At 42.2% G+C, this 27,609-nt stretch overlaps 1 protein-coding gene across 2 annotated transcripts in view; it reads left to right on the forward strand.

Annotated features, from left to right (window-relative positions):
• LOC116395230 (polypeptide N-acetylgalactosaminyltransferase 10) overlaps positions 1–27,609 on the forward strand; it is a 70,467-nt gene that overhangs the window by 35,460 nt on the left and 7,398 nt on the right. For both annotated transcript variants that reach the window (XM_031868938.1, XM_031868939.1), the window contains exons 5-8: positions 16,281–16,466; positions 16,784–16,967; positions 22,460–22,577; positions 26,806–26,913. In XM_031868938.1, coding sequence (XP_031724798.1) covers positions 16,281–16,466; positions 16,784–16,967; positions 22,460–22,577; positions 26,806–26,913 — 596 coding nt within the window. The remainder of the gene's footprint in view (positions 1–16,280; positions 16,467–16,783; positions 16,968–22,459; positions 22,578–26,805; positions 26,914–27,609) is intronic.

Genomic DNA, 27,609 nt, shown 5'->3' on the forward strand with positions numbered 1-27,609 from the left:
AAGTATCCCCTTGTTAATTGTAAAATGATCTCCATCCTTCGTCCCCCTCCATGGTCATCCTCCTCCTCGCTCTCCCTCGCTCCCTCTCGCTCGCCCACGCTCGCCTCCTGTATTGTCGTGGCAGGTCGTTCAGGCGGAACACTGACTCACAGAAAACATGCAAACACTTGAAACCTGCTGTTTTTATCTCCCCGCCCCATCTTCCTTAATGTCTCCTTTCTTTCCGCCTCTCCTCTTATCTTCGTTTTCCTTCACGTTTCTAATCTCTTCTTTGTTTCTTCTCGTCCCCCTTTTTGCCTTTTCTTGATGTCTCTTTATCGTTAGCGCCTCTGTCTATTTCTTGACGTCTACGCCGTTTCATCTCTTGATGTCTCTTCTTGTTTGTGCTTCTCTTTTCCTACATTGGTGTGTGTGTGTGTGTGTGTGTGTGTGTGTGTGTGTCCATCCATTGTGTTTTAATAGTCTTTTTTTGTGTTTCTTTATATTTTACTTATCTTCTCGTTTATCTTCTCTTCACCTACTGTCTGTGTTCCTTGATTTCCTGTTTGGATTTGTCTATTCCTCTTTTTTTTTTTCACGGCTGCCATCTTGACATCTACTCAATGCTAAATGTTGTGGCTTGTTTCTTTTACCTGTTATTTAAATATCCGTTATCGTTTTCTCTTCCGTCTTTCCCTTTTCTTGAAACCGGCTCCTCAAAGATCTGATAACAATATATCGGACAAACTAATATTTTAGACTTGGACACCTTAGATTTAGTCCCTGAGTTGTGACGTTGTAGAATAATTAAGTTGTCATTGCTTTCTGGTGAGCAAACTATGTAACAGAGACCAGACATACACTGATGTGACTTTTTCTCCCCCAAAATACTTTAACTTTGCGTGGCTCCATCTCTTTTTCATCACTAACCAAAACTAAACTGTTAAACTACGTAGCTCTTCTGTAAATGCTAAAAAGATTGCCAGAAATAAGACGCAATGTCATTTGGCAAAAGATGAGCAGCTCCTCACAGGACAACACCTTCAGCCTCTTACAGTTCATTGTCATCGTGACAATTTTGGATTCAAACACAAAGATTTAACGGCAATGAATCAAAGTCAAATTGATTCCATGTAGCAACGGCAGCTTGTTAACTTCCTCCCTTGACCCGGATTTGTTTGCTTTACCAAAACTAAAAATAATTTTCTTCATTTCTTCTCTGCTACTTTGTGTTACTTGTCAGACAACCTATTGATACCAACATGATATGTGACCGGATAAAGTCCTTTGATAATATTTGCCATGCTTATATTGTCCCTCATTTTGTCCCACTCGGGCTGCCATACATGTTATATATGTGAGTGTGATATCCATCTCTTCCAGGCATCAGATGAAAAAACATCTTTTTAAATCAGACTCTGAATGATCCGTTAGCTTCAGCGCTAATCTCTGCTGCTATTGACTCTGGAAACATTACCCAGTGGAAGATTGTTGACATCAGTAAATGTCAGGTTTCTGTGTTAGTCCCTCAATCAAAGTGTTGTTTCTTTTTTTCTATTCCCACTGACATTCAACAATCATAAAGACAGAAATCCATCATAGAAAAGGCAGAGGGACCAATCTCTCCTCCCACAGTAGCCTCAATAGCTGCGGCACCTGCTGGGTTTTGAGTGAGGGCTAGGACTGGAGGAGAGAAGAACAAAATCCCTGCTGTCTCTATGATTTGTGCTGCTCAGATATGTTGCTTGTGGTCCAAAATGAATCTTTTCTTCTCTTGATGAAAGGAAGCACCATCAGCCCGAGCTGTCATGGCGCGCATGAGGCTGATCGCTAAGTGGAGTAGCGCACATGCCTGGTGGATGATAACGTGTGAAAATCACAAACAGAGAATTTCTCAAGCACAAGCAGAAATAATGTAATAAGCTTTTTTATCCCGACCTAAATCTATATTGCACTCGGAGAGGATGCTGGGAGCTCAACCATTTTGAACACTACATTTTGTTATAGATTAAAAATAAACTACCGAATTGTAAGTGTGCTAAATTATTTAATACACCATGAAATAGCTTCTTTACTTCCCTAAAGCGGCCATTTCAATGTTTGTGTTTTGACAATGGATGAAATGTAAAGTGTGACGTGAGACATTGTGCTTTGGAACCCACAGAGATGCAACTCCCCTCACATCTTTGGAGCAGTTTAGCATCTCAGCTAAAAGTTTTATTTTTACAGCCCACAACTTGACTGTTTTGGTTCATGCTCGCCGCTCTCATCGGCCTTGTTTCCTGCCACAGAAGGCAGCTGGTTTCCTTCCAAGATCTCAGATAAACCCACTGTACACTACCTGTCCAGCACCAGAAGACACGCGGGCCTTTTATTTTATTTTTTCTCAGGTGGTGGTCTGATTATCAGGCTAGAACAAGGTGAGGTCGCCATTCAAAATTCACTTTATTTTAGGAAGTTGCGTCTTGTGTCTTTAAAGTCCAACTAAAATGAACTTGTGTTTTATTGTTTTTTTTCTCTGCTACAGCTACATAGCTGCTCTGTAAATAGCATGACAAAAAAAATCCCAAACCAAAACGGAGACATTCCTATTTATTTTAGTTTTTTCGGTATCATATTGGTACCACCTAGTTTTGATTTGACAAAATACCGCGAGGGCCAGTCCCATTCTGCATAAAGCATCAAAGCCATGGGCGGAACAGACGGTCACACTGAGCATTCACTGCGCTAAACGTCATATCGTGGGCTACATAGGTGATTAGCTGCTCGGCTGCAGCACATTAAACAGCATGTAAACGTTCCCACAGATGTCAGCTGGGTTCGGTTAGATACCGGCGTGGTTCTTACTCTTCAACGGCACCAACAACATGCCGTCTGTCTGTGACATGAAGGCCACAGAGCATGTTTCCTGACTCTGTCTATCGGTGCGTAGTCTTCCAGCTGCTGTCAACCAAAGTGCATCTGTAAGAACCACGTTTGGTGTGTTTGTGTGCCTGTTTGAGTCATTCATTGAGGATTTCTGTGCGATTGTGTTTGGTCTGCCATGTCATCTCGTAGTTATCATCGTCTTTAACTCATCACACAGCAGCATATGGCTAGATTAGAAATGTTTATAATTTACGTTTTTTCTTGTGTTACTAAAGATTCCTAAAATACTAAGAAACCACAAAAACAAGATTTTGTCAGCCCAAAGAACAGTTTCATATTTTCCTTCCATATCTCATCTCTGGCATGTTATTGGGCCTCGACATCTTCACAGCAGAGTTTCATTAAAGTGGGGACAGTGAGAGCCCAGATGTATCCATCATGGTTTACTGTGGTCTGTGACAGAGACCATCCCTCTCAGCAGGACCACTGAGCCACACTGCAGGATCCCCCCCCCGCCATGGAAACATGTCACGGACTCCCGATTGATCGGACAATTATTCACTCACTGTCCAGTGCCTGATGGGATCAAATAGACAGGTGTAGAAACTGGGAAGCACTGAATGTTAACAGGAGAGCAATATTAACACGGGAGAAGTGAAGTATTAAACAAGATATTGATTTATTTCCACCCCAAATGTCTGTGTCTAGTGATTGAATTCCATTTCTTGTTTGTGTTTTCAACAAGTAATTAGTTCTGTGTACTTGGTTGCCAATTTGCAGCGAGCAATTTGAGAGGATATGACATGTTTTTAATGGCGCTTATCGGGGAAAATGAAAGTGCAGTTCAGTGCGGAGGCAGGTGATGAATGGGCACGAGCGATACACGTAGTCAGAGTGAGAAATTAAGCAATCAAGACACATGAAACAACATTCAGGGGGTGAGGGTAGATAAGGCGAAAAGCAGAGGTGAGGTGGATGCTTTAAAGGGGAACTAAGTAAGGTATGACTCAGCAAATAAGGTCGACAGCTCGTAGTTCTAACGGCGACCTGAAACGGACACAAATGTAAAAGGAAATTTCACAATGGAATGAGTGAGATAGCTAATGAGAGGTAATTAATCAGCATATTGCATTTTTATCTCTGAGAACAACCTCTATGTTTGAGAAGTTGAGTTGCAGTGAGGGGCCATCGTCAGTTCCTGGCGAACAAATACCACCGTAACCAGATTAGCTGACTCGTGCTGCGGTCTGAGCCAGCGTGAGAGCCGGACTGCCATTCTCTTGGCAGCAGGGCAGGTGAAACATTTAAATCTGGCCAAATGGCTGTCATGATGATGAAAACAAACGCCCTCCCTTTGATGTTTCAGTCCTCTTTCCTCTTTTATACCCCCCCCATCAGGGACGTCAGAATGCCAATCATGTGAATGCTTGACTCAATCCACTGCTTTAGTAAATGCACTCATAGTCATCTGTGCTGATAAAACCCCATGAAGTCATGATGGCATTACTGGACACCAACGTTCTGAATATCAAATACTGACCACTTAAGGGTTTGAAAGTTGTCTGACTGGAGGTTTTGCAGGGAAATCCATTTGTTGATGGATTTGCTCGGGGGGGGGGGGAGTAAATCCGCTTCAATAGTTTGCATCAAGTTCAACTTCGTTAGACTTTGACACATGGAATTGTGCCTTTGACCATTAGCAAGCTATGCTGACAGTACTGACATTTTCCAAAACAGAGGAAGCTTTGAAGCTTTCCTTTGCTTTGCATTATGTTTTGGGGCGTTTTTTGTTCCCGTCACATTTTACTTTCTTTCTTCTTTACATTTTTCACTGCTATTTTTAAGTCATGCACTTCTATTTCTATAAAAAATGCATTTTACACAAATTGGAAAACAATGGAATCTGTATATCCAACATTTCCCCAAGTGCCCACAAGTGTGACCAATGTTAGAGAAAATAAATGAGGCTCCATATGCTGTGTATTTTAAACTATTTACATATTTACAGCCTCTACTTAAAACCCCCTCACAGAGTTGCTGTCACTCAAGGCTTCCCAGTTGCGTTGAGAAGCGCATCAATGTTTTTTACAGTACAATTTTAAATGAGACACGTGCACAGTGAGTTTGATGAAAAGTCTTGATTTAGTTGCTTTTTCTGACGGAAGCGTTCGTCACTCATGATGTTTTCAAGGACCTTCGGAAAGTTGAAAATCCGATGAAAATGTCTGTTTTTACAGCTTCTGGTTGTGAAAAACAGCACATTTGTGGCAACTGTTTGAAGGAAACGTGCCGTCAAACCTGTCGGCGGGTTTTGGGTTTCAGAGGGTTGATGCTGGCCTCCCTGCCCGACCTCAAATCATACACAGTGACACGGACCTTTATGAAACCGACTAAACGGGTCGCAGGGCTCAGTGAAAAGCAACAGAGAGACAGATGACCTGAGGACAGAGCCACCACATGTCTGGCTGGAAACCGGTTGTACCTGCTAACCTGCCCAGCTACACTCCATGATGAGCTCCCACTGCATGAGAGGAGGGAGGAGGCTGAGGGGGAGGGGAGGTCAGCTCACTCTTCATTAGGCTGTAATTGAATTTCCGCAGCCCGCGCGGGGAGGATGTTCAGCCCCCTCGCTCTTCCCTGCAGGGGAGTGTTGGCTCACTCCGGCTTCCCGACCTCCCCGATACTTTAAAGGTTAGCTCAGCTAATGGGCTATACTTGCTCCACGGAGGCCTCCGCTCGCCATCTGTCATCTGCATGTCTGAAACACGTAGGCGCACGGGTACATGTGCCGCACACGCGATGCCACTGAAAAGAGTGGAGCGAAATATGAGAGTGTACCGCAAGCAAACCGCCTCAGAACAGCTGACACGCTTCGTGGCAGTGACTCAACAGGGACCTGCAGCGCCCTGTTAAAGCTGACCACGCAGACTGGGAAGGGCATTCATCATCATCATCATCTTCATCTTCATCATCATCTTCCAAAAAAAGTTTAGAGGTGGAAATCATCAGAAACTCTGCTGCCTTGATTTTAATTGTGAAATGTTACGTTCCGTTATATGATTGGTATTTTCCAATTTTTGATTTCTGTCGGATGCAACAGGTGGAATGATAGTAAAGGAAAGCTTCATGTTACATTTTTGCTTGTGTTTCATACATGTGTCCAGTGTTGGATGTGCCTTTGCTATTCAAATACCATCGTTATTTCTTTAATGTGAAAAATATCCTGTTGAAACCTCATTTTATAGACCTGACAGTTTGATTGGATTGAAAGGGTGAAGGCAGGTCAACCTAAAATCTCCGACTCTTTTCTTTGGAGTTTACAATCACGCTCTTCATTCATGCTTGCTTTTGTAAGATGGGGTTGCCCTTACAGAGGACTGTTTTCTGGACAGTTGACAAAGTCCCCACATTTCCTTGGGTGTGCGTGATGGCCATGAACGGTTAAACCTGCTCTACCATGCTCAATGCTGAGGTATTAAGCTGTTAATCTAATCACAACAATGGCCACAGTGTGATCTTTTTGTTCCAAAATTGGCTGTTGCATCCCGCTAGCGCGGCAACTGTCCTCCCCGTGGTCTACTGATTACAACACAACAGCTACCACATACATCTACTACAATCCTCCTCTCACACGAGAAGCGCCCAGGCAATTTGTTTCCTTCTTCTTTTGATTAATTCTTTAGAGTTCACTCACCGAGCTATATTGCAATTTGTCTTTCATTGTAACGAAATGTCGTTTTATTTGTTAAGGGGAAAAAAAAAGATGAGTTGAATTCAACCAAAAAATAACCGATAGACGAGGTGACGTGTTTTCCAGTCCGTTCGTGAATCTTCCTTCTCAAACTCTCCGTCTTTGTAAGCACAGCTATGGGTTTTTCTGAGTTGTTTGTTCGGATAATGTGCAGAAAAAATGAGTTTTGTGCTCTCGCTGGTTTTCTTTATGGACAAATTCAGTATTTACTATCACAAAAGGGGACTCCCACTCCTTCTCAAGGGTCAGGGTTTCTACTTATCTTCTCAAAGAGCGCGGCGCTCAAAGCAGCAACGAGACACATTTCAACACTATTTATCTGCGTTTGGAACATCCTTTCCTTCAACTAATCTCCGCCTCGCTCCCCAGCCACGTTCTGGTAAAATGTTGTTTCCTCTTTCAGTAAAGCTGTGTGTTCAGGGCCAGGGGGCAAAAAGGCGGCGATTTCACACAAGAAGCTGCACGAATCAGTGGAGCACGATATTGCGTCAGAGCGTTTTTTTCCCCTTCCGTTTTAATTGGAGTGTACTTTGAAGATGATAGTTGTTCTCCGGGGAGGCTGACTTCATTAGCACCTGTAAGTGTCCAGGCATGTTAGCGGAAAGGGAGAGATTGAGGGAGAGAGGCACATAGGGGGAGTTATCTTCAACGGTATTTGCTTGTCAGAAAATAATTTAGACGTGATATCAAAAAACTGAGTGGGATGTTATCTAATCAGTCCCACCTCCTCTTCCGACACTAAACGTGCGTGCCTCAATTCATGCGGTGCTCTAAAGTCATCGTCTCCCACGTAGGACCAACCTCGCAGCATGGAACATGCTTCAGTCTTGTTTTCCATAAAGCGAGTATTATTATTATCATTGCTTCTGTTTTAATTGAAGTTTAGAATGAGAATAGGAGTCTCTCCCCGAGGAGCGTCATTAGCATCGGTAATAGTGGAAGTAACTGGCATCCTGCCAGCTTAATGGGGCCAATCTTAGTACCAACACAATCATAAACGCAAGCTAACCATTAGGCACGGGGCAAAGGAAAAGGGGAGGAAACGAGCGATGATAGGAGAAGTGGCCAATAAGAGACGGGGTGGTGTTTAAGCTAAAGACTTTATATTGCCTTTTAATCGTCTCCTCTGGAGAGCTGCAGATGACATTTTTTGGCTGTTCAGCTGTAGTTGCAAAAAGCAGCTATAAAGGACGGACGAATGGTGGCTCAGGAAACATCGGAGCATCGCTGTGCGTTAGGTGAATGTACTGATTTTAAGTAGCAGGAGGCCGATGTTTTATTAATCAGGCTGCAGAGTGCCACGCTGAATGATGGCTGTGAAGATGGGCTTTAATGCACACACGCTTTAATGGCCCTTTTTTCCTTCATCTTCTCCTCTGTGTGCTTGTACTCTTCTCCATTTCACTTCTCTCGTCCTCCTTATTCACCTCTTGTGTGTGTTGATTTTATTCTTATTTTGGATTGGCTCATGCATCTTTAACAGAGAAAAACATTAAATAATGAAATACATTGGGCATTAGAGTGATTCAGATTGCAGATGGTTTTGGAAATCTCAAATAAGCTTTCTAACATCATATATGTGGTTTCTCTTCATAACACACATCTTTCTACAGCTATAAAGATACCTTAAGGCGGCTAAAGGTAGAATCCTTCCAAAGTACCAGAAGAGCATAGAACTTAGAGAAGCTAAGATACCTGCTCATCCCAAAGCACTCAGGAGAGGAGCAGTCGATTGCAATCTCCAATGTAAATTATTTACAGGACTCTAAATCAAGAAAGAATTACAGCTACAACCGCATCACAGAAGGGATGCCGTGTATCTTCCTGTTGCTTTTTTTGGAATAGGCAGAAGAAAAAGAAGTGGATAGTTTGATGCCTGTCAGAGCCGAGCACCTCCTACCGAGACTCTACGTCAAACATTCAATCATTGTGAGCGTAGCATCAAAATTCTCACCTGTATATATGTAACATGTGAGTTTCTGTAGGAGGGACTTTGCTTTGACATGTTCTGACAGACAAACCATTCACAATTCACACCTGCATGGGTATTTGAGTTCCTCAAAATTGGGGTCAGAACCACTTGTTATTTACAAGGGGTGGAAATATATCATAATTTCTTTAGGATCCATTGATAACAATTTGATAGCTCTTTTTATTATGGGGCCGTTTGGATTTTGAAACCTAAAAATGAGATTATGGGCCTTTTTTCTTTCCCCTCGTCCTCTTATAACAGAAGCTTCACGCCAGCATGTGTGAGAAAACTCGAACTCGCGGGTCTGAGCTGGCAGGCTGCTGTTCAGACTCTGACAATGACTCTCAAGTACTAACAATCCCCACCGGGATATTTTTACAGCGGTACGAGAGCGGCTCGACAGGATGAGGTTTGGAGATTTAGAGTGAACACAACATCAGTGCTGCCGTGTTAACCGTGACTAACAGTGACTCGATCTCTGTTAGTCACTGTTCTGTCTTTATGAAGTCTGTTGTATCACATCGCTTCATTTTGTGAACCCTTTATTATCTGCAGGCAAATAGCAAATTCTTCTTAGCACTTTACACCTGGCATTGAGCTTGAGTTTAGTTCTTGCACCATCTTTCTGTTATGCATAACATAGTTTGACATCCTTATGACACTTGGCCCAGAAGCAGTATATTCCTTTATTTAAATTCAAGAATCCGATTCCTCATAAAACCTCTTACGACCTTTTTAACCTTATAGCAGCATTCTAAAGCAAACTGGCGTCTCTATACACAGATTCTGCATTCACGTGTAGAATCTGTATGCAACCGGACAAGGCGTCGATGGCATCGTAAGCATCCCGGTGTCCGTTTGAAGTCCGAAAACAATTAACCAATCACGTCCGACCAGGCCTTGGTAGAACGCAGGTAAACAATCCGTGTGGAGAGCAAAAGAGACGGAACTCATTGGCGGAAAGGCAATCTGAGAACTGAGCCGCTATCGTCAGACGATGAGTAGGCTTTTTTTTATTGGTTTTAAATGAGCTTGTTAACTGGTTGCTGGTGAAACAATCCGGTTGTCGTACATGTCGCCTCTCAACTCCAACTCCTGCCTTTTACAACTTGCTAACAAAGTATACCATGAACCCACCCAGAAGTCTGCCATTTTCAATTAAAAAGTCCATTTATTTTGCCTTTTACAGGCGTTTTACTTTAACAAACCCCTCCTACAGAATGAATCGGTTGGACTTCATATGTGGTCGGTACAATTTAAAGACCTTTGCGAGGGAAAATGATTAAGCGCGTTGCGTTTTCATACAACGTTGTTGCCGTCGTAGGGAAAGAAAGCGCCTTTCGCCATAAAACAGGAAGTTGTTGTACTTTGTCAGACGTGCTCCAGATATCCCAGGTACCATAACCGATCCAGGCCTGAGGACATTTACGTGCCAATAAACACTATAGTCCCGCTGCCTTTCATAACACATGAACCGTTTGGTGTAAACTCTCGTTACACTCAGCAGAGTTCTTGCTTTATTTTTACCTGGCCTCGTCGACCGTCGTGCCACCAGTACCCCCGATGTGCTTTAATTGTTCTGTTGGATTTGACTGGTTGAGATTAAGCAGATAATGTATGATAAAGCGGAAAATTCCTATATCTTAAATAATAAATAAGTGGGACCTTTTAATTTCAAATATGCAGCAGAAGTACAGCGGCTCTAGAGATGTCAGAGTGGTGGTTGTACTGTGTGCCTCAGCAGTAAATGTGTTGTGCTTGAAGGCAGAGACATGAAATCATCCGTCCTCTCCTCAAAGCGCTGCTATCATCATTTTACGTTGTGAAGGCAAACTGCACATCTGTAATACATCTCTTATCATTGCCTCAGTGGCCATTTAAGCTGCATGTATTTTTGTGTGACGGGAGAAGAGAAAGAGGGGAGTGTGCTTTCAAAATCCCCCTCAGACCGGCTTATATCATCACAGACTCTCCCTCAGCTTCCATTTCTTTCTTTTTTTTCTCTTCTTTTTCCAACGACGGTTGCAAAAAAGCCGCTTCAAATATCCCAAGCCTGGCACAAAAAAAGGCAGGATGTTTGATGAAGTTCACAGGAGCAGCCGAATATTTTGGAGGAATAAATTAGCAGCTTGGCTCTTTGGTGTTGTGCCAAGACTTCTGGGAAGTAATCCAGCACCTTGGAAAGACAAGATTTAGATGCCATATTGGATCCACCATAATTTGAGGTTAATTGAATTGGAAATCCCCTCTGCCTCGCCCAAAATAAATAAATAAATACAATTCCCCAGGGATGAAGAACTGTATGAAAATATATCAGGTATTGGATTATTTATCTGGCTGGTTTCTGAACCAAAATAAACTGATAATGGTAAATTGTCATCAAAAACGCATTTCCCTCGTTGAACACTTGTGGAGCACAGCTGGCCACACTGTGATGTGTCTTCTTCTTTACGTAGTTTTGGTGTTTGTGACTGAGTTCTAATTAATGGCTCAGAGGAAGACGCAACGCGTTGCTGAAGCAGAAACAGATGGAGGGCAGCGAATGTTCGAGTGTTTGGTAAATGGGGTCTCACGGTGGTGACCCAGGCATCGACGTTGTCTGAGCCCTCATCATGTCCTGGACTTCACATTCTAATAATGACTAATGTGTTTGCAGACGTCAGCCTGCTCTCATTAGGGTGATTTATAGCCTCGCCAATTTTCAGTAAACCAGAGGAGCCATATTCCAATTTATTCCGGTCATATTAACCATTCACAATTAGAGGCGGTAACCTTTCCCGCTCCCCTCTCCTTGGCTGAATGTGCTGTAGATACAATACAAATGTTCTTTGTTTAATCTCACTGGCTGTCATTAGGAGTGTTCTGTAAGAATCCTCCCATGTAGGGCAAAAGTGTAGCCTGAATCAATCTCCAACTGGTTAATAGCCACCGGGCTGATTTATTGTCGAAGCTGAAGGCTCGCCCTTTCCTTGAAAGGTGGCACCGACTCTATGGACGCCCTCAGCCTCTGTTTCAGTGTCAAAACCCCGCAGCACATATTTATGCTGTGATGAGTTTAATATAGAATAATTACATATTAGTTTTACAGGTGAATTCATTTAATTGAATATACTTTTTTTATTAAACAAACTGGTGACAAATTATACAGGTAAAATATATTATTTATTTTACTTCAATAGGAGCGCATTTGTTCATTACTTTAAATTAAATAGAATAAACATTCAAAAGACAACAGTATACATATTTAAAAGCGAAAAAGTACAACACATCCCATACTGTGGGCAGGTTTCAAACAGAATCTTTAAAAGCACAGTGCAGTCAGAAAGTATGAATGATGTATATCCTAATATTCTACCTTACCTCGGCTTTTGTCTGTGTGCTGCGGCACAGTGGATTTGAAATGAAACAGTGTTGCTGACTTTCAGGTTTAAGGGTCCATCCATCCATTTCCTGCCGCTTATCCGGGATCGGGCCGCGGTGGCAGCAGGCTTAGCTAAGCTAGTCCAGACTCTCCTCTCCCTAGCAACATTGTCCAGCTCCTCCCAGGGGGATCCAGACCCAGATGAGATGTTTAATCTCTCCAGTGTGTTCTGGATTCTACCCCACGGTCTCCTACCAGTTGGGTTTGCCTGGAAAACTTCTAAAGTTAGGACACTTAAAAATCTCTGTATATTGGCACGAAAATATAATATAGTGTCTTGTTAACCAGTACTTTATATAGTGCTTACAATATAACTGGGGACTATTAAAGGCCTACAGTTTCCACAATACGATGCAGATGTAAACACCCTCCAATCAACAATTAGCCCTCATCTTTATTGTCTTATTACAAATAAGTCACTTTACTTTTCAACTGCACTGCATGTTAATGAAGGATTTATCTTTGCTTTTGTTAATAATCCATCATCTATCACAAAGCTATTGGCCGTAGCTTAAACACATGTGACTGGTTCATTTAAGACCAGACCACTTCAGGCAGGCTGCTTCCCGAATGGGGCCTTCAGGATTAACCAGCAGAGGCCTGTGTGACAGGTTGATAGACAGCATTCCTCACTCTGGTCTTGATTACTGCCCTGTTCTAATTTGTTTTGATCTGCTTTAATAACGTCTAGTCAGTTCCACTCCGGTTGCGACTGCCTTTTCCGGGGAAGTAATGGTGGGTTTTGGTGCTGTTTGACTTGAGGTGATCGGCTGTTGTTTAATCAGGCTAATTACAAAATAAATCACAGGAGAGGGAAGGGAAATAAGGATGGAGGGAGAAAGTGGGAGAGACAGATCTGAGGACCTGCCGCCTTCGTGTTTGTTGGTTTTGGCCGGTCCTGCTGTCTTCGGTATCTCAGCTGTCCGTCGGAATCAGGCGTGTCACCCCGAGAGGCAGCTGCTGCCAAACGGCATCAAAACAGGCCAAGGACGAGCTGAGTGACGGAGCGGAGATGAAGAGAAGGAACAAGGGAGGGACAAAGAGGAGAGCCAGAATGAGGCAGGAAGGAAACAACAGAGTGCAGAGGTAAAGGCATTCTGTCTGTCATTGTAACAGCTGCAGTTTAGCCTGAGAGGGTTTGAAAGGACTGCTGCCTTTCCTCCATCCCCTCCTCTGATATTCAGAATCCAATTAGGTGGTTGTGTTGGAGGGGGGTTGCTCAGTGACAGTGGCCCATTTGTAAGACATGCTATCAATGAGGAACACCGACAGAGGCAATATTTTATTAATGTCTGCCTGTATTCTGCAAATAATGGACCTTTTTTGTGAGGCCTTACGCACTTTCTTTGTGTAGAAGTTTAAAAGCAGGTGCAGAAGTATATATATTTTCGTGTCAGAATTGAGTTACAGGGTGAAGGCTTCCATTGCATTACACAATTGGGCCGCTGATAGTGGAAATGTGTGTGTGTGTGTGTGTTCAAGCTGGTATTTTGGTCAAGGAGAACAATTTATCTGCCCGAGGTAATTGGACAGGTAAATGCATGACATTATCGCCAGATTCTCATGTCAGCATTTAAAAGCAGCACAAGGATTTGAAAATGCTTCAACTTACTGTCTGACATGACTTTGAAGAACAGTTGGTAATAGTAGTAGTAGCAGTTAGTTGGTAACCCCATTTATTTGAAGAATAAAGATGGTGTTATTTTGATCAATATGAACAAGAGAGTAGTATAACCAACACTGCATGTATGGTGCTAAAATATGTCGGGCTGGGTATCCAAAAGGGTTCTCACTGAAGGGCCGAGGCTCCATCCAAAGATGTTTGCTTCGGAAGGACCCATTTATGAAGACTTGTTAGACTAATGGTCCCTTTCAAAAGCCCTTTTCATCAAACGAGTCCTTTTTGGAAGGAGTTCTCCAGAGATTGTTGGGAGCATGGGTGTGAAAAGATCCTGCCAGCCCACTCACCCAAAAACTGTGATTGTGAACCATGACTGTTTGGGGTTTTTTGCAGCACCACATCAGCACCGGCCCTTGAGGAGCTTCGTGGAGCCCAAGGCTGCTGGAAGTGGGTCCCATGGCAGCAGGCTAAACTGTGACACTAAAAGCATGGTTAGAAGCATTGGTAGAACCCCCTGGGTAGGTTCTGGTTAGCACTCTTCGAAGGTGGAAAGGTTCTGGATAGATCATCAAGAGAAGGTTCTGGGTAAAACAATTACAACATAGAAGGTTCCTCTGCAGAGCCTTTCATAGGGGGTTCTGGGTACAACCCTCTATGTTGGGTTCTAGATAGAACCCTCTTTAAAAGTTACTGGTGCAACACTTATTAAAGGTTCTACCAGGAACCAAACAGGATTCTCCTACGGGGACCATCCCTTTTATTAGTTATTTATTAAGAGTGTAGTGCCGATACGATATCTCAGTTTTGAAACTGTAATCGAAACCATACATTTCCCGATAACCCTCTTATAGGAATGTAAACATATCTCTAAAAAGTTCATAATTGAGTCCACATTTGACTTTAATGAGAACTATGCAATCAAAGAATCTGACCATTTGATGCCAGCCCCCCTCCTTAGTTTACCTGTTTAGTTTTTCTCACTTCTTGTCTATGGGATCATGGTTATGTTTTTATTTGACACCGTAGACACTCAACAATTGAGCCAAGAGAGCCTAATATTGCCGTTTGGCATAACCAGAATGCACACCAAATGCATAAAAAAGGTTTGTCCTCAGCATTTATTAGTTTCTGACTCCAAGGAAAGCGGGAAAAACAGTAAAATTCCACAAAACTACTGCATCTCCAATCTATTTTTCATGATTTTCTTGTGACTAGCTAGTGTAATATTTGTTTCACTCCCATTCACTGAGCCTCCTCTGAAACTGTTTGGAGCCCCCCTGGGGAGGCCTGTCTTGCACTTTGAAATTCTCGGTTGTAGACAACCTCTTTGGTTAAATGAAACGGTTTGTGTTCCAGACAGGCTGTTAAAGAAAAACTAAGCAACATGTTGAGGTCTGAAATAGAGATTGAAAAACAGGGAGATGATGGATTGTATTGGACAGATACCTTTACACATATCTTATATTTAAATAATTGCCTTTATCACAGTTAGGATTTTTCTCCGTAACAATGAATAAATAAAGTGCTAATACCACTTTAGTCGTCAGGGAAACAAAACCAGCTGGACCAGGGTTGATGATCAGTTTCATGGTGTTTCTCTGCGACGGTGTCTCTGCTTTGGAAACACGGCAACAGTAGTGGGACAGCGAATGAAACATGGCCTTGAGTCCGGCGTCCATTTTTTTTTATTGACCTGTCAGAACTGACTTGACGTTTGAGCAGAAAGATTTACAGGCTCCATTTAGGGGCAGGATTGATTTCTTTCAAAGGCAGCTCTGAGGAGAGGTGGGAGAAAAATGTGTAGTATGTATAACCGCCTCTTTGATTGATTAATGCCTTCTTTCAGTTTCTGGTTTGACTTTTCTCTCTGCATTTCTGTATGTTGTCACCTTCCAGTATATTTGCTGTTCGAGCAGAAGCAGCGGGACATTTATTGGCTCCTGCAGCTTGAGAAAGACTTGAAATCACTTTTGATCTGAACCGACTACCATGCCTTGCACCAATATCTCTTTCGACACGAGTTTTTGAAATTATGTCATAAAAATTCTTGCGTCGTGTTATTTTCTCACTGACAAGAAACTGAAGTGATAATTTGGCGCCGCAGTATCTGTAATACCCTCATAGGCCATTGTGAGTTCTGTCTGCTGAAACCATCGTGAGCATCACTGAAACACTGTTTTTGTACCAAAAGGTTTTATGAAGGGCTGATTTAATGTCATTCCTCTCGGTTGGATTCTTTCTCTTTAGGGTAACATTCTGTCTAATGACTATAGTAAAGATGTAAAAACAAAAAAAAAAATCTGAGTGCAGAAAGGTAAGTGATCTTTTTATTCCCAGTCTGAGTGAGAGTGTGATGTTGGCCTACAGGGAAACATTTCAGTCTGCAGCATGTGGCCTAGGCAGATGTCTCGTTTGATGGCGGCTGCTAATGGTTTAGTCTTCGTTTGATCTCCTTTGTAAGAGAGCATGGAAGTGAGGTTTTTGCCATTTGTTGACAACTTTCTGAAGCCTTGCTCTTGAAAAGCTGACTTTGAAGGGAGTCATCGGGTAAAATGTCACTACGGCCCATTTTACCCGATGACTCTATTGTGCTCTTTTGGTGACATTCACAAACATTTCACAATATTCACCGTTCTGATCACCGCCGTCTCCGTCTCCATCTCCACAGAGCACCTCAAGGTGGCCCTCGAGGAGTACATGGTGAGGTTGCCCAAGGTTCGCATCCTGAGGACCAAGAAGAGGGAGGGGCTTATCAGGACTCGCCTGCTGGGAGCCGGCGCCGCCAAAGGAGAAGTCATCACCTTCCTGGACTCTCACTGTGAGTCCAACGTCAACTGGCTGCCTCCACTGCTGGGTGAGGAACACAAAAGCACGCACAATATCAGCATTACATGTCCATACTCTGCCTTTTGCACTGACATGAATCCTTATTGTAACCGTGTGATGAGTTGCCAAATGTGCATATTTTTTTGCAAAAAAGTCCTGATAGACGATAAAGTACAAGAAAGCAAATCTGATATTCAACTGTCGTCCTCATACCTCGCTAGGTGAAATGTACAGTATGTTCATACTGTAGAAAAACATGGACTTGCCATATGTTGCCCTTCTGAAGTTTACATCTTTGGCCATTAACTGTCTACCAACCCGTCTGCCTGCATCTGTGTCTCTCAGACCGAATCGCCCAGAACAGGAAGACGATCGTGTGTCCGATGATCGACGTGATCGACCACGACAACTTTGGCTACGAGACGCAGGCGGGGGACGCCATGCGAGGGGCGTTCGACTGGGAAATGTACTACAAGCGGATACCCATCCCTCCGGAGCTGCAGAAGGATGACCCCAGCGAACCCTTCGAGTGAGTGCAGATCATTTTTTTGACATTTTTGACTTCTTGCTAGAGGATTCTATCCTGATTATCTAATTGTGTCCGCTGCCCTGTTTCCACATTCATACACACATCGACTATTAAACTTTGCGTGCTGCACAGGACGGGCAATGACAGGGCTGCAGTTTGGGGCTTAATAGTGTCCATAGCATTAGACTACATTTACGCTCAGCCGACGGTCAATCGGAAAATGCTCATTTTTTGTCTCCTTTTTGTCCGTCTGTCCACACTGAGCTGGCAGTTAAAAAGTGACCTTCAAACGTTAGTGTGGACGCAAGATGTTTTCAGATTGATCCACCTCGGTGTGGATGTAATCTACAGTAAGTGACAGTAGTCTTCCTCTGTTGGGCAACACATTTTACGAACACCAGGTTAAATGCAAATCTGTAACATATTTATGGGTTGTAGTTTTTTAGGAAGGATTCCTTGGTTCTCTACACATTCTTTTCTTATTCTTCTTCCTCTTCGGGGAGAAGGATTATGGACTCTGGCCAATAATTGGATGTTATTGTTCAGATCAATCATTGTAAGACGGTGATACAAACTTATTGGGTTATTGATTGTGTGTAATGACGTCAAGCTAATTTAATTTTAATTTGAAAAAATGAACACATTTGTTGTTGAGGGTTATTGGAAATACATAAATATTAACTGAGTGTGAAAATGTATTCTTGACCTGGAAAACAGTAGTTTGATTTCAGCAAGACGGTGAGATGCAGTCAAATACTCGAGGAAAACATGTGTATTTATACTGTTAACATCATTTGTGGTGCAAATTCAGCTTTTTTTGCAATTTGTAGATTTACAGAAAATGATTAAGTCGTCAGTTATTGTGCAAAATGCAAAATTGCTGTTTCCAGTCTCTCAAATGTGAGGATTTGCTCCTTTTCTCCGTTTCATATCATTGTTAAATGGATATTACGGCCTTCGGTCTGGTATTTCATTTTGTCACTTTGGGGGAATTCTGATTTCTCACAATTTGTGACATTCTACACTCAAAATGATGAATAGATGAATTGCAAAAACATAATCATTAACTCCAACATTAATCCATTGCAAACAGGACCAACCGCTTCCTCCACAAGCAGCACTTTCATGGCAGGTGACCTTTAAGTAATGGAAGCTAGAATAAATAAACTATTCCCAGAGACACATTTTGCCATTTGTATGGCCAAAAAGCTGCATGTAATGCCAGACACTCCATTTGTGAGCCCCGGGGGATTAGTTAGACAACGTTTCTCTATGTCTGGATGCCAAAGACTATTTGGGTATCCTGGGAAATAGGTATCATCAGGCAGGGCGGCTGTGGTGCAGGAAGATAAGAGACTAAAGAAGAAGAAGTGAGCTGCAGAACAATCGGAATCAATCCTCATTTCGTGAATTAGTCTGCTCTTCTTGCCCAATGAAATGACCTTCATCAGTGCAAATCCAATTTGAGTCGCAAAGATTTTCATTTTCATTCTGATAGACATTGACGTAGCGGAGAATGAGGCACGGTGGGATGGCAAAATCCATCTCGGAGGTGTGTGGGAGTACGATTTTACCCCCGTTCTCATGCCTCTGTCACTGTCTCTTTTGTCAATGCCATCACCTCTCTCCCCGTCTCTTCTTTTCTTTCGACATGTCTCTCTCTCTCGTCCCTCCTCCTTCCTCTGGGCTTCAATGTTTCATTTAGCAATAAGCTGCAAGGTCAAGAGACTGAAATAGAGAATATCAACTGGAGCATTTCTAATTAGTCTAAATTGTGAGTTGGAATGTTCATGGTGCAATGAGTTGAATCTTTTTATCCTTCAGTGGACTAACACTTGCCAAGGAACAGTGACTTAGGAAGACCAGCAGGGATTTTTGTCCAGCTAAAAAAAAAGATGAATACCTGCTCCTGGCAAATGTTGTCAAAACACAAGCAGAACAATTTTAGAATAACATTGACAATAAAATAAATAAATTTAGAATTTAAATTAAGAGCTTTTCGTCAAAGAATAAGTGAAGAGGAGTACAAATCTAACCAGACATTAAACCCAGACAGATTTTTTCTCAGTACAGAAATGGCGACTGTACAGTGAATCAGTTAAATAAGGACATGTGAATAAAATATAGCCTAACTGTAAGAAATAGTATTGTATCTATCTTTCTAGTTGTTTAAGAGCTGTTAAGGTCAGTGCAGTCACTGCTGGTCAATGGTGATTCAGTAGAACTGTTCACTGGCTGAAAGTAGAAGTCCACACTTCACACTGTGGTTCCAAAGTGATTTCCTTCTCTGAAAAGCCAAAACGTAACATCAAAATGGTTAAGAAGGAGTACAAGAATTACGTTTTAACAAACTTAGCTGCAGGTTCCACAATCACTGTAGTCGATATTGAGCTTTTACCTCACTGTGTGTGTGAACAGTAGCCACCAGGACTCTCTATGGGGTCCCGCTACCAGACGGTCTGCCATAGCAGACACTTCTGTGTGTGTGTGTTTGTTGTCAGATATTACTGTTATTGTAGTTTAAAAGACACAGTGGTGCTTTGACCTGAATTGGTTGGTATGTATTAAATAATTAAATTACTCCAATGATACGTTGAGTAATAGAATAAGTATTATCAGTAATAAAGGGGAAAGTAAATATGAAAGGACTTCACTAGACGAGGTCTGTTATAAAATAAACAACACTGGTTTCCTAAAACATCTAAATATTTAATATTATTATGAAACATTGAAATGGTTTTCCGAGCCCAGTTAGCTGTTGAAGGTAAGCTAGCAAGACTTGCCAAAGCTAATTACCCCCCCCCCCCCTGCTAATTACTGCTGTCAAGTAAAAACTGCAGCTTTCAAATTCAAATGCTCACCCTGTGATGAATTCTGGTGTTTTTGTTTCAACCTGTCGTATTTTTTTTTCATCCTTTTCTCTTTCCTGCATTTGAAAGCCAGCGTAAGCTGCTGCTGTGACAGTGATTAATGTCCACGTAGTCGTTCGCTGTGTAAAGGCTCCGCAGATTATAAAAACCTTGAGGCAGTAAAGAAATATTCACATTTCCTCAAGTAATAATATTAAACCTCCGATTTAATAGCTGGTGACAAACAGCAGTCCATGAGTTAACGCTGAAAGTAAACTGTTCATCGGCAAACATCTGTAGCCTGTGGCTGCTCATCTGGTGAATTAAACAGGAACTGGTTGAGTTTAAATGATCCTCCATGTTCACCAGCTTCTTCTGAGTTGTGTGGTATCAGTGATGTACATCCAGAAGCCAGCGCCTTTTTTTACCCTGCACAACTTCAGAGGTGAGGTGTGTTTGTGTTCACACTCAAGTGACCGTTCAACATCTTGTGTGTGTGTGTGTGTGTGTGTGTGCGTGTGTGTGTCGGCTTTGTGTTTTCATCCTCCAGCAGACACTTATTAGCAAGTCTCGAACAATTAACTGCTCAGACTTGACTACAAGTACTGTCGAGCCTAGATCACAGTTTTCTAATGATTTTAAAAATCTGCACCAAAGACGGGAAAATACGATGCAGTCGCTACATTTCCCAACCAAAGAGAGGGATATCGATCTTCTTTATGATTTGGGGGATTTTACAAGGTTTGATTATTATTTGAGGGGCTCACTCATATTTATTTACTCCTTTACTTAATGACCTTGTAGCCCCGTGTCTGTTGTGATTGAATGTCAAGTTCTTTGCTTTATTTCACTTTATATCTCAGTTTATTTGCTCAAAGTTTTTTAATAAACACAAACTATTTCTGCATGTTAATTCTCCTCAAACTGAGATTACACTGAATCGACAGACAGACGAACCACTGTCAGAGTTGGCGTATACCATTTACACGTTTTCTTCTTTTCCATTATTAACCCAAAACCAGACTGGAGCTGGACCAACCAATCACGTTTCTCAGTCCTCAGGTCTACACAAGGCATTGTTGAGATTTGGAAGGTGTCCACCTCTTGGCGAGCCTCTGTGACCAATAGCTACTACCCATAACACGCCTCTGTGCATAGATCGATACAGAGACCTCCTCTCTCTCTTTCTCCCACTGGTGCCCGGATGAGAAGCTGTTCAATACATTCAGTTCCTCTGGAGGGAGGAGCTCCCTCTGCACTCTGAGCTGAGGACCATTATGTTTCTCAAGTAGTTTGTCATACAGGTCAGAATTCACTACGGTTGAGATGGGTTATTTAGTGTTGCACTGTGCAGACTGTCACTGGGTTTCTAAACACATGCAGGTGCCCACAGCAGACTCTGACTCACAGCCTGTAAACGGTAATAAAATATTAGTCAGAACTGCATTTCTCTTGATTCATTCAATAATCTGGTCAGAAATAGGTCCTTGTTATTTACCAGTTTATATTATCAACCTGAGCTATGCAGCATGAGAGCCTGTGTACAAACCTGGCTTGTTAAAGGAAAACAAATTGAGTGAAGGCAGAGCACAGTAATCACATTCATGAATCACACACCTTCTTTTGTGTGTACCATCAGAAGAATTTAATCTGTGGACCGACGCCCTGATCAACATCATGTCAGTGCACTGGCAGAGCACACCACCAAGTGAAAATATGTTGAACATGTTTCATTATTAGATGTTCATCTCCTATAGGCTTTAAAGTTGGCTCTTAAATCATGGTAGTTTCGTCATTTTGTCCTTTACACAAACATCGTGAAAACAAAATGGAAAAGAAGTCCTTTGGACTATTCCTCGGTGGACAAAGAATATTAGATAAGAGAGACACACAAATATATCTGGATTTCATATTATTATCCCTGTCCTTACTGCATTTGTCATGTCAGTCTGCTTCACTGTACTCCGTCTCCTCTGCTGAGACAGTCAAACACAGTCTCTGTCTCTGGCACTATATTTACTCTACCTGCTTTAAAATAAAAACCCACAATGGAACAAAAAAGTATCATGAATAGCACGTCCACAACTTTCTGCAGACAACCCCCCACAATGCAATGTGTCACATACCTGCCGGTGATGACGCAAGTGTGTGAAATGTTGATATTCAGGTCAGGGTTAGGTTTCGGCTTTCTATAAAGTAAAGCTGTTGCGTGTGTATTGTTCAGGGAGAACACACTCGGCCCTCCCTTTCTCTCTGTGTCCGACTCTGTCCACGATCCCTCAGTCATCTTCATACAACCAGAACTCTCAGCGCTGCCTCTGTTACTATCACCCACACACGGTACACACTGACAACCATGCAGCGCTCCATGGCAACAACCAATAATCCCCATAACGGTTATCCTAAATGCAACAGCACCCAGAGTAGAGCATCTTATGTGCATTTTGGTTGTGATGATATAAAGATGGACCTTAAATGTCACATTGTCCACACTTTTATTACACTTCCTGACGCCCCTTCCTCTAACAAGTTGTCCGTCTGTCCGGTCCTTTCTCTTGAACGCATTATCTCAGGAACACCTTGAGGGAATTTCTTCACATTTGACATTTTGGGAGTGACTGTGTAAACCTCTGTGTCCTGCAGGTCACCGGTGATGGCAGGTGGACTGTTTGCTGTGGACAGGAAGTGGTTCTGGGAGCTGGGAGGATATGACTCGGGGCTGGAGATCTGGGGAGGAGAACAGTACGAGATCTCCTTCAAGGTAAAAACACGAACACACAACACCACCTCACACGGAGCTACTGTAACGGATGAGTGTAGAACATATGTAATAGTGTCACTTAGTGAGGATGTTGAATGTGTGTCTCTAATTCCATAAAGTGAGAGGGTCCTTCCATGTTTTATGTTGGGAGTCAGTCTATTTCTACTGGATATTGCAAACTATTATTGGATACATGTAGAATATAATGAGCACTATGAACTGTGTGTTCTTTTGTTATGAACGTGAGCAATATTTAACTTTGCTAAACTTTCTTTATTGTAAGTTACATTGTATGAATAAATATGGAACAGTTTTGACTGATTTATTAATTGATTAGATTTTGATCACCATCTGCTGTGTGTTCAATATTTTAGTTCCCATTAATTGCACACTCATATCTTTTGCATGCTTAGTTTGCATACAGCAGCACTTATAGTAGCAGTTCTAATTAAGATAGATATAGAGAGAACGATTTATTTAGCTATTATGGGATACATTATTTTCTTGGTGCTGTAATGATAGTTGTTATTTTAAATACTCTGCTCATATTGTGCAGTGTTTATGTACAGTACATCACAGAATGGGACTGGCAGGGTTGTTGGATCTTTGCACACATGATGTACTGTATGTCCTTGTTTTTTCCCAGAGCTCCTACTTAACGAGCAATTACTCATTTAGAGCTGAGATGCATCTACATTGTGACACTGCATTGCTTTTTAAAGGAGGAAAGAGTGTTCCACATGTTTCTCCTAACGATTCATTTGTTTATTCACAGCTCTTCAACTAAATAGCTAAAGAAGAAAAAAATATGTTGAGCCCATGAGACGTTCCTCATTATGGTTTCCACTCTTGTTTCAGTCATTTGAGCTGAACATACTCTGCTGCATGGAGGACTCTCTACATTAATCATATTCAGAATACCATATTAGATCATGCTTTTGTCTGGTGCTTCAGCATGAATTATTCTATCGTGCAGCCGTAACTGCTCGCGACTTGGCCAGCATGTTAAGAACTAGTCTTCCCCCTCTGCTGCCTCCGTCAGCGGGCTCTGGACGGACAAAACGGCGCGTCACAATAATTGAATTCTGGTTTGAACGGCTAAGGACTTTTGTCGTCTCACTCAATTCAGCACAAAGGCCACTGCTGGGTAATTTGATTTGATTGAACATTTCTGTTATATTCACCTTCTGCTGCTTCGTCATGTTAATTTATTCACATTATGTTACTCTGTTTTGCTAATTCCCTTCGCCATGGAGGTTATGTGCAGGATTTCAGAAAAACAGGCTATAGCATGGGCCAAGGAAGAACCTTCTAAATTTTGGATTCACCCATTCTTTTTCCACATTCGTTAAAGGTGCAATGCATGACATCAAGAGTGTCTGAGATGAAATGGTCGCAGTGCTAGCTGCACGAATGGTGCTAACAGCGTTAACAATGCAGACAACGGCAACAGTGTTGACAGAGCGAACAGTGTCAACCGGGGGGGACTGGGAACTACGCTTCCGGGCCATTCGGCTACCTCCGGTTCTGCCGAGGGAAGCTGATGCGGAAGTGTCTTAAAACGTGAATTCTCTCTACTGACCAGCAGGGGGCGACTCCCTATTGTTGCTAAAAGAAGTGTGATTGTATAGAAGTCTATGAGAAAATGACTCTACTTCTCTCTTGATTTATTACCTCAGTAAACATGAGTTTATGTTCTCAATCTCTAGTTTCAAGTCTTCTTCAATACAGCATGATGTTCATTTAGTAACTTATGGTCCATTTAGAGTCAAACAGACCATAAAGCAGAGTATGCTTTAGGGTGGGGCTACCTTATGATTGACAGGTCTCTGCCGCTACCAGAGACGTATACAGCGTCTCTACGTCACTCCTCCGCATTCCAAATATGGTAACTTTCATTAATTGGTTGCAAAAAGCCAACATGGCGTCGTCGAATTCAAGGCTTCAAAACAGCAGTCCACAAACCAATGGGTGACGTCAACATGACTACGTCCACTTCTTATATACAGACTATGTTGCGGGCTGATATCAGCAGTAGGTGCTAAATGAGCGAAGTGCAGACAGTCAGAAATAGAGTCAGATTAATCACACGTATGTAAATGCATTCGATGCTGTTTGGGTCGAATTAGTGGAATATTGTCTAGCACCAGTTCCATTGCATTTAGTAACTTGTCTTTGAGAAGAGCTGTAAGGTGTCCCGTGTCTTGATGGTGTGGTTTTAGCCTTCATAATTTGAGGTGAGCGGATGTTAGAGGTTCGAAGCGAGTGATAAGACTTTCAATTTAATCCGACTGGTGCTGAACTCAAACTCTCAATCCCGCCTGCAGCGAGGCGCCCCTGTTATTAAGCTCAAGTGTTTCACTCTGGGATAAAGATGGTGGGAGGGATCGGAACAGCAGGTCAGACCTTCGCCGACAGCGAGATGTGGAGAGGGTGGATTCAATCTGTTATTTCCCCCGATCCTGTTTGTCCAAGCTGGACTGGCTCAACAAACTTGACAAGGAGTAATTGAATTGAAATGGAAGCCAGCTGATGTCCACTCTGGAGGATCAGGAAGGGGGAATGATGCAGAATAACAGACTTACTGGAAATAATCAAAAAGGAAAGTCAATCAGGGAACTAACACTTTTTTTTCACATTATTGACTCACTGAGCTTCTGGTGGCCGGTCTGCGTCCTTGAGAAAGACTCCAACCTCCAACCTGTTAACACAACACAAGCCTCCAGCCTTGAGAAATGTAGATGATATCGAAGCAGTTTTCCTAACTAGAACTTGTAGATTTTAGTCACGACAGAAGTAGGAGTAGGATTGCGAGATGTGGGAGCTGGTGGAGGACAGAGCTGTAAGGTGGCAAAATAGGTCAAGATAAGAAAGAACAACCCAGAACTCCTGCATCACAGTTTTAAACATTGGATAGGATTCTCTTGAATAATAGAGAATACGCTGATGCACAATCGGTTGAAAAAGGGGGTCAAGTTGGTGATTTCCATTTCTGTCTTTAAAATCTATTACCTAGAATTGAAATGATTATTCGATTCACGGACAACCATTTTGATAATCAACCATTTAAGTTCTTTATCAAGTCAAGAAGCCAAACATTCACAGGTTCCATGTTGTGTTATACTGTGTTTGACTCCCTGACGTGGGCTCGATGGACTTTGGCTTTAGGTCCGACATGACTAAGCATTACAATAAAGGCATTCTAATAGTTTAGTGCCTTGTATCTTTCTTGTGGTTCTCTTGTCTACATGTACTGTATCCTTACCAAAAGAGCACCTCAAACAAACTCTTACTGAGTGCAGGAATCGCTCCGACACCCAAACATGTTTTGATGATGTCACCAACAGTTTTCAACGATTACAATTAATTGATTTAAAAAAAAAAAAGGCTTAGCTGTGTCACACTTTCAAAGATTTCTGCAGTATAATAAGTGTTTCTTTAGATGCTGAAAGAGGAAATTCTAAATATGTATTGAATTATTTTATCTGAAACAAACTTTTGCTGTCTGACCTTCTCACCTCAGGCTGTTCTTATTGACTTTAAAGTTATACGTCACCCAAAATCTATCTTTGAAATTTCTAACAACACACCCTGTGGAGCTATAAAGCGGCGCTGCCTTTCAGAAGTAAGCATAACAAATCCAATTGCAGTCTTTGTCATTTAGCTAAGCATGATTGACTTGTTCCCTTTGATGTCTTCTGCTCTCTCCGCAATCTACAAACACATGAACTTTGGAGTCATTTTGTGGAGTTGTTGTGAATGGTGTTCTCACTCCTGCACCCTCCATAAAAGAAGATTAACATCTGCAATTATTCAAGCTTGTTATCTAACCTAACATAATATTGATGTGGTCGTAAACATGAGTCTGGCTGTACATGTCTACTCTGACATTGTTTTCCTTTGTATCCTTCTCTGCTAAGATGATCCCATCAACAAACCAGTACATACAGAATACATATGCCTCATGTCCCTCTGACATCCTCCCACTGCTTCCATCTCTCCCTTTCTTTACATCCTAACCTTGTTGGATCCACATTGCTGTTTCTTCACAACGTCTTCCCACGCTTTGCCTTTTTCCACACTTTGATTCATCTCTGTTGATTTGTTGACCTCGTCGGATATTCACACTCTTCAGTTACACAAACACCAGCGCAGCAGCTTCGACCCAACCTTGACCCGATATTGTCTTTTATCACTGCTGAATCTCTTTCTCTCACTCTCTCTGTAGGTGTGGATGTGTGGTGGCCGGATGGAGGACATCCCTTGCTCCAGGGTAGGACACATCTACAGGAAGTACGTCCCCTACAAAGTTCCTGGTGGGGTCAGCCTGGCCAGGGTGAGTCTCAGATCGTTTCATAGCGTGTTAATGTGGACACAAGGACGTGCAAGGATGTCTGGTTTATTGCCTTGCCTGTTTATGTTTCTATGCATGCAGCATCCCACGATCAAATCCTTACATTGAATGTGTAGAAGTAAATGGCATGGCAATTAACAGATTATTTTATGTCCTACCATCAGAAAAAATAGTTCCAAATGTGAACCGTGAATAGCGAGGTCTGTGGATCAGCCTGAGTAGAATGACATGTTTTGAGTCTTTTCAAATGTGTGTTCCGGCTACTTAAAGCATCACTAATTGCACTCACCTTCAATGTATTGCGGTGATGTCAGCATCTTATATCACCAGATTTTGAGAAATAAAACGACTGCGTATCAAAAAGAGGGTTGAATCTTCACTAGCCTCGCGATTTGATTACGATTCACTTGTCAACCATTTGAATGCACAACGATTCTCAATGCTTCTCAATTTCTTAAATGCTGCACATGGCTACTCTTTCATCAATTAATACCAACGGTCAGATCTGCCCTACAGAACAACACCACGGCTGAATTTCAGCCTTCTATTGTTGAAACAGAGCAGCTAATATTGTTAGCGAGAGCAGCAAGCTAGCTGTAAACAGAGAGTTCAGAGGAGAGGAGAATAATATACGTGACAGTAAATGACTCTGAGCTGAAATGAAATCAAACCTATTAT

This window comes from Anarrhichthys ocellatus, unplaced genomic scaffold (assembly GCF_004355925.1).
Source record: "Anarrhichthys ocellatus isolate YVR2014 unplaced genomic scaffold, GSC_Weel_1.0 scaffold45, whole genome shotgun sequence".
NCBI lineage: Eukaryota > Metazoa > Chordata > Actinopteri > Perciformes > Anarhichadidae > Anarrhichthys > Anarrhichthys ocellatus.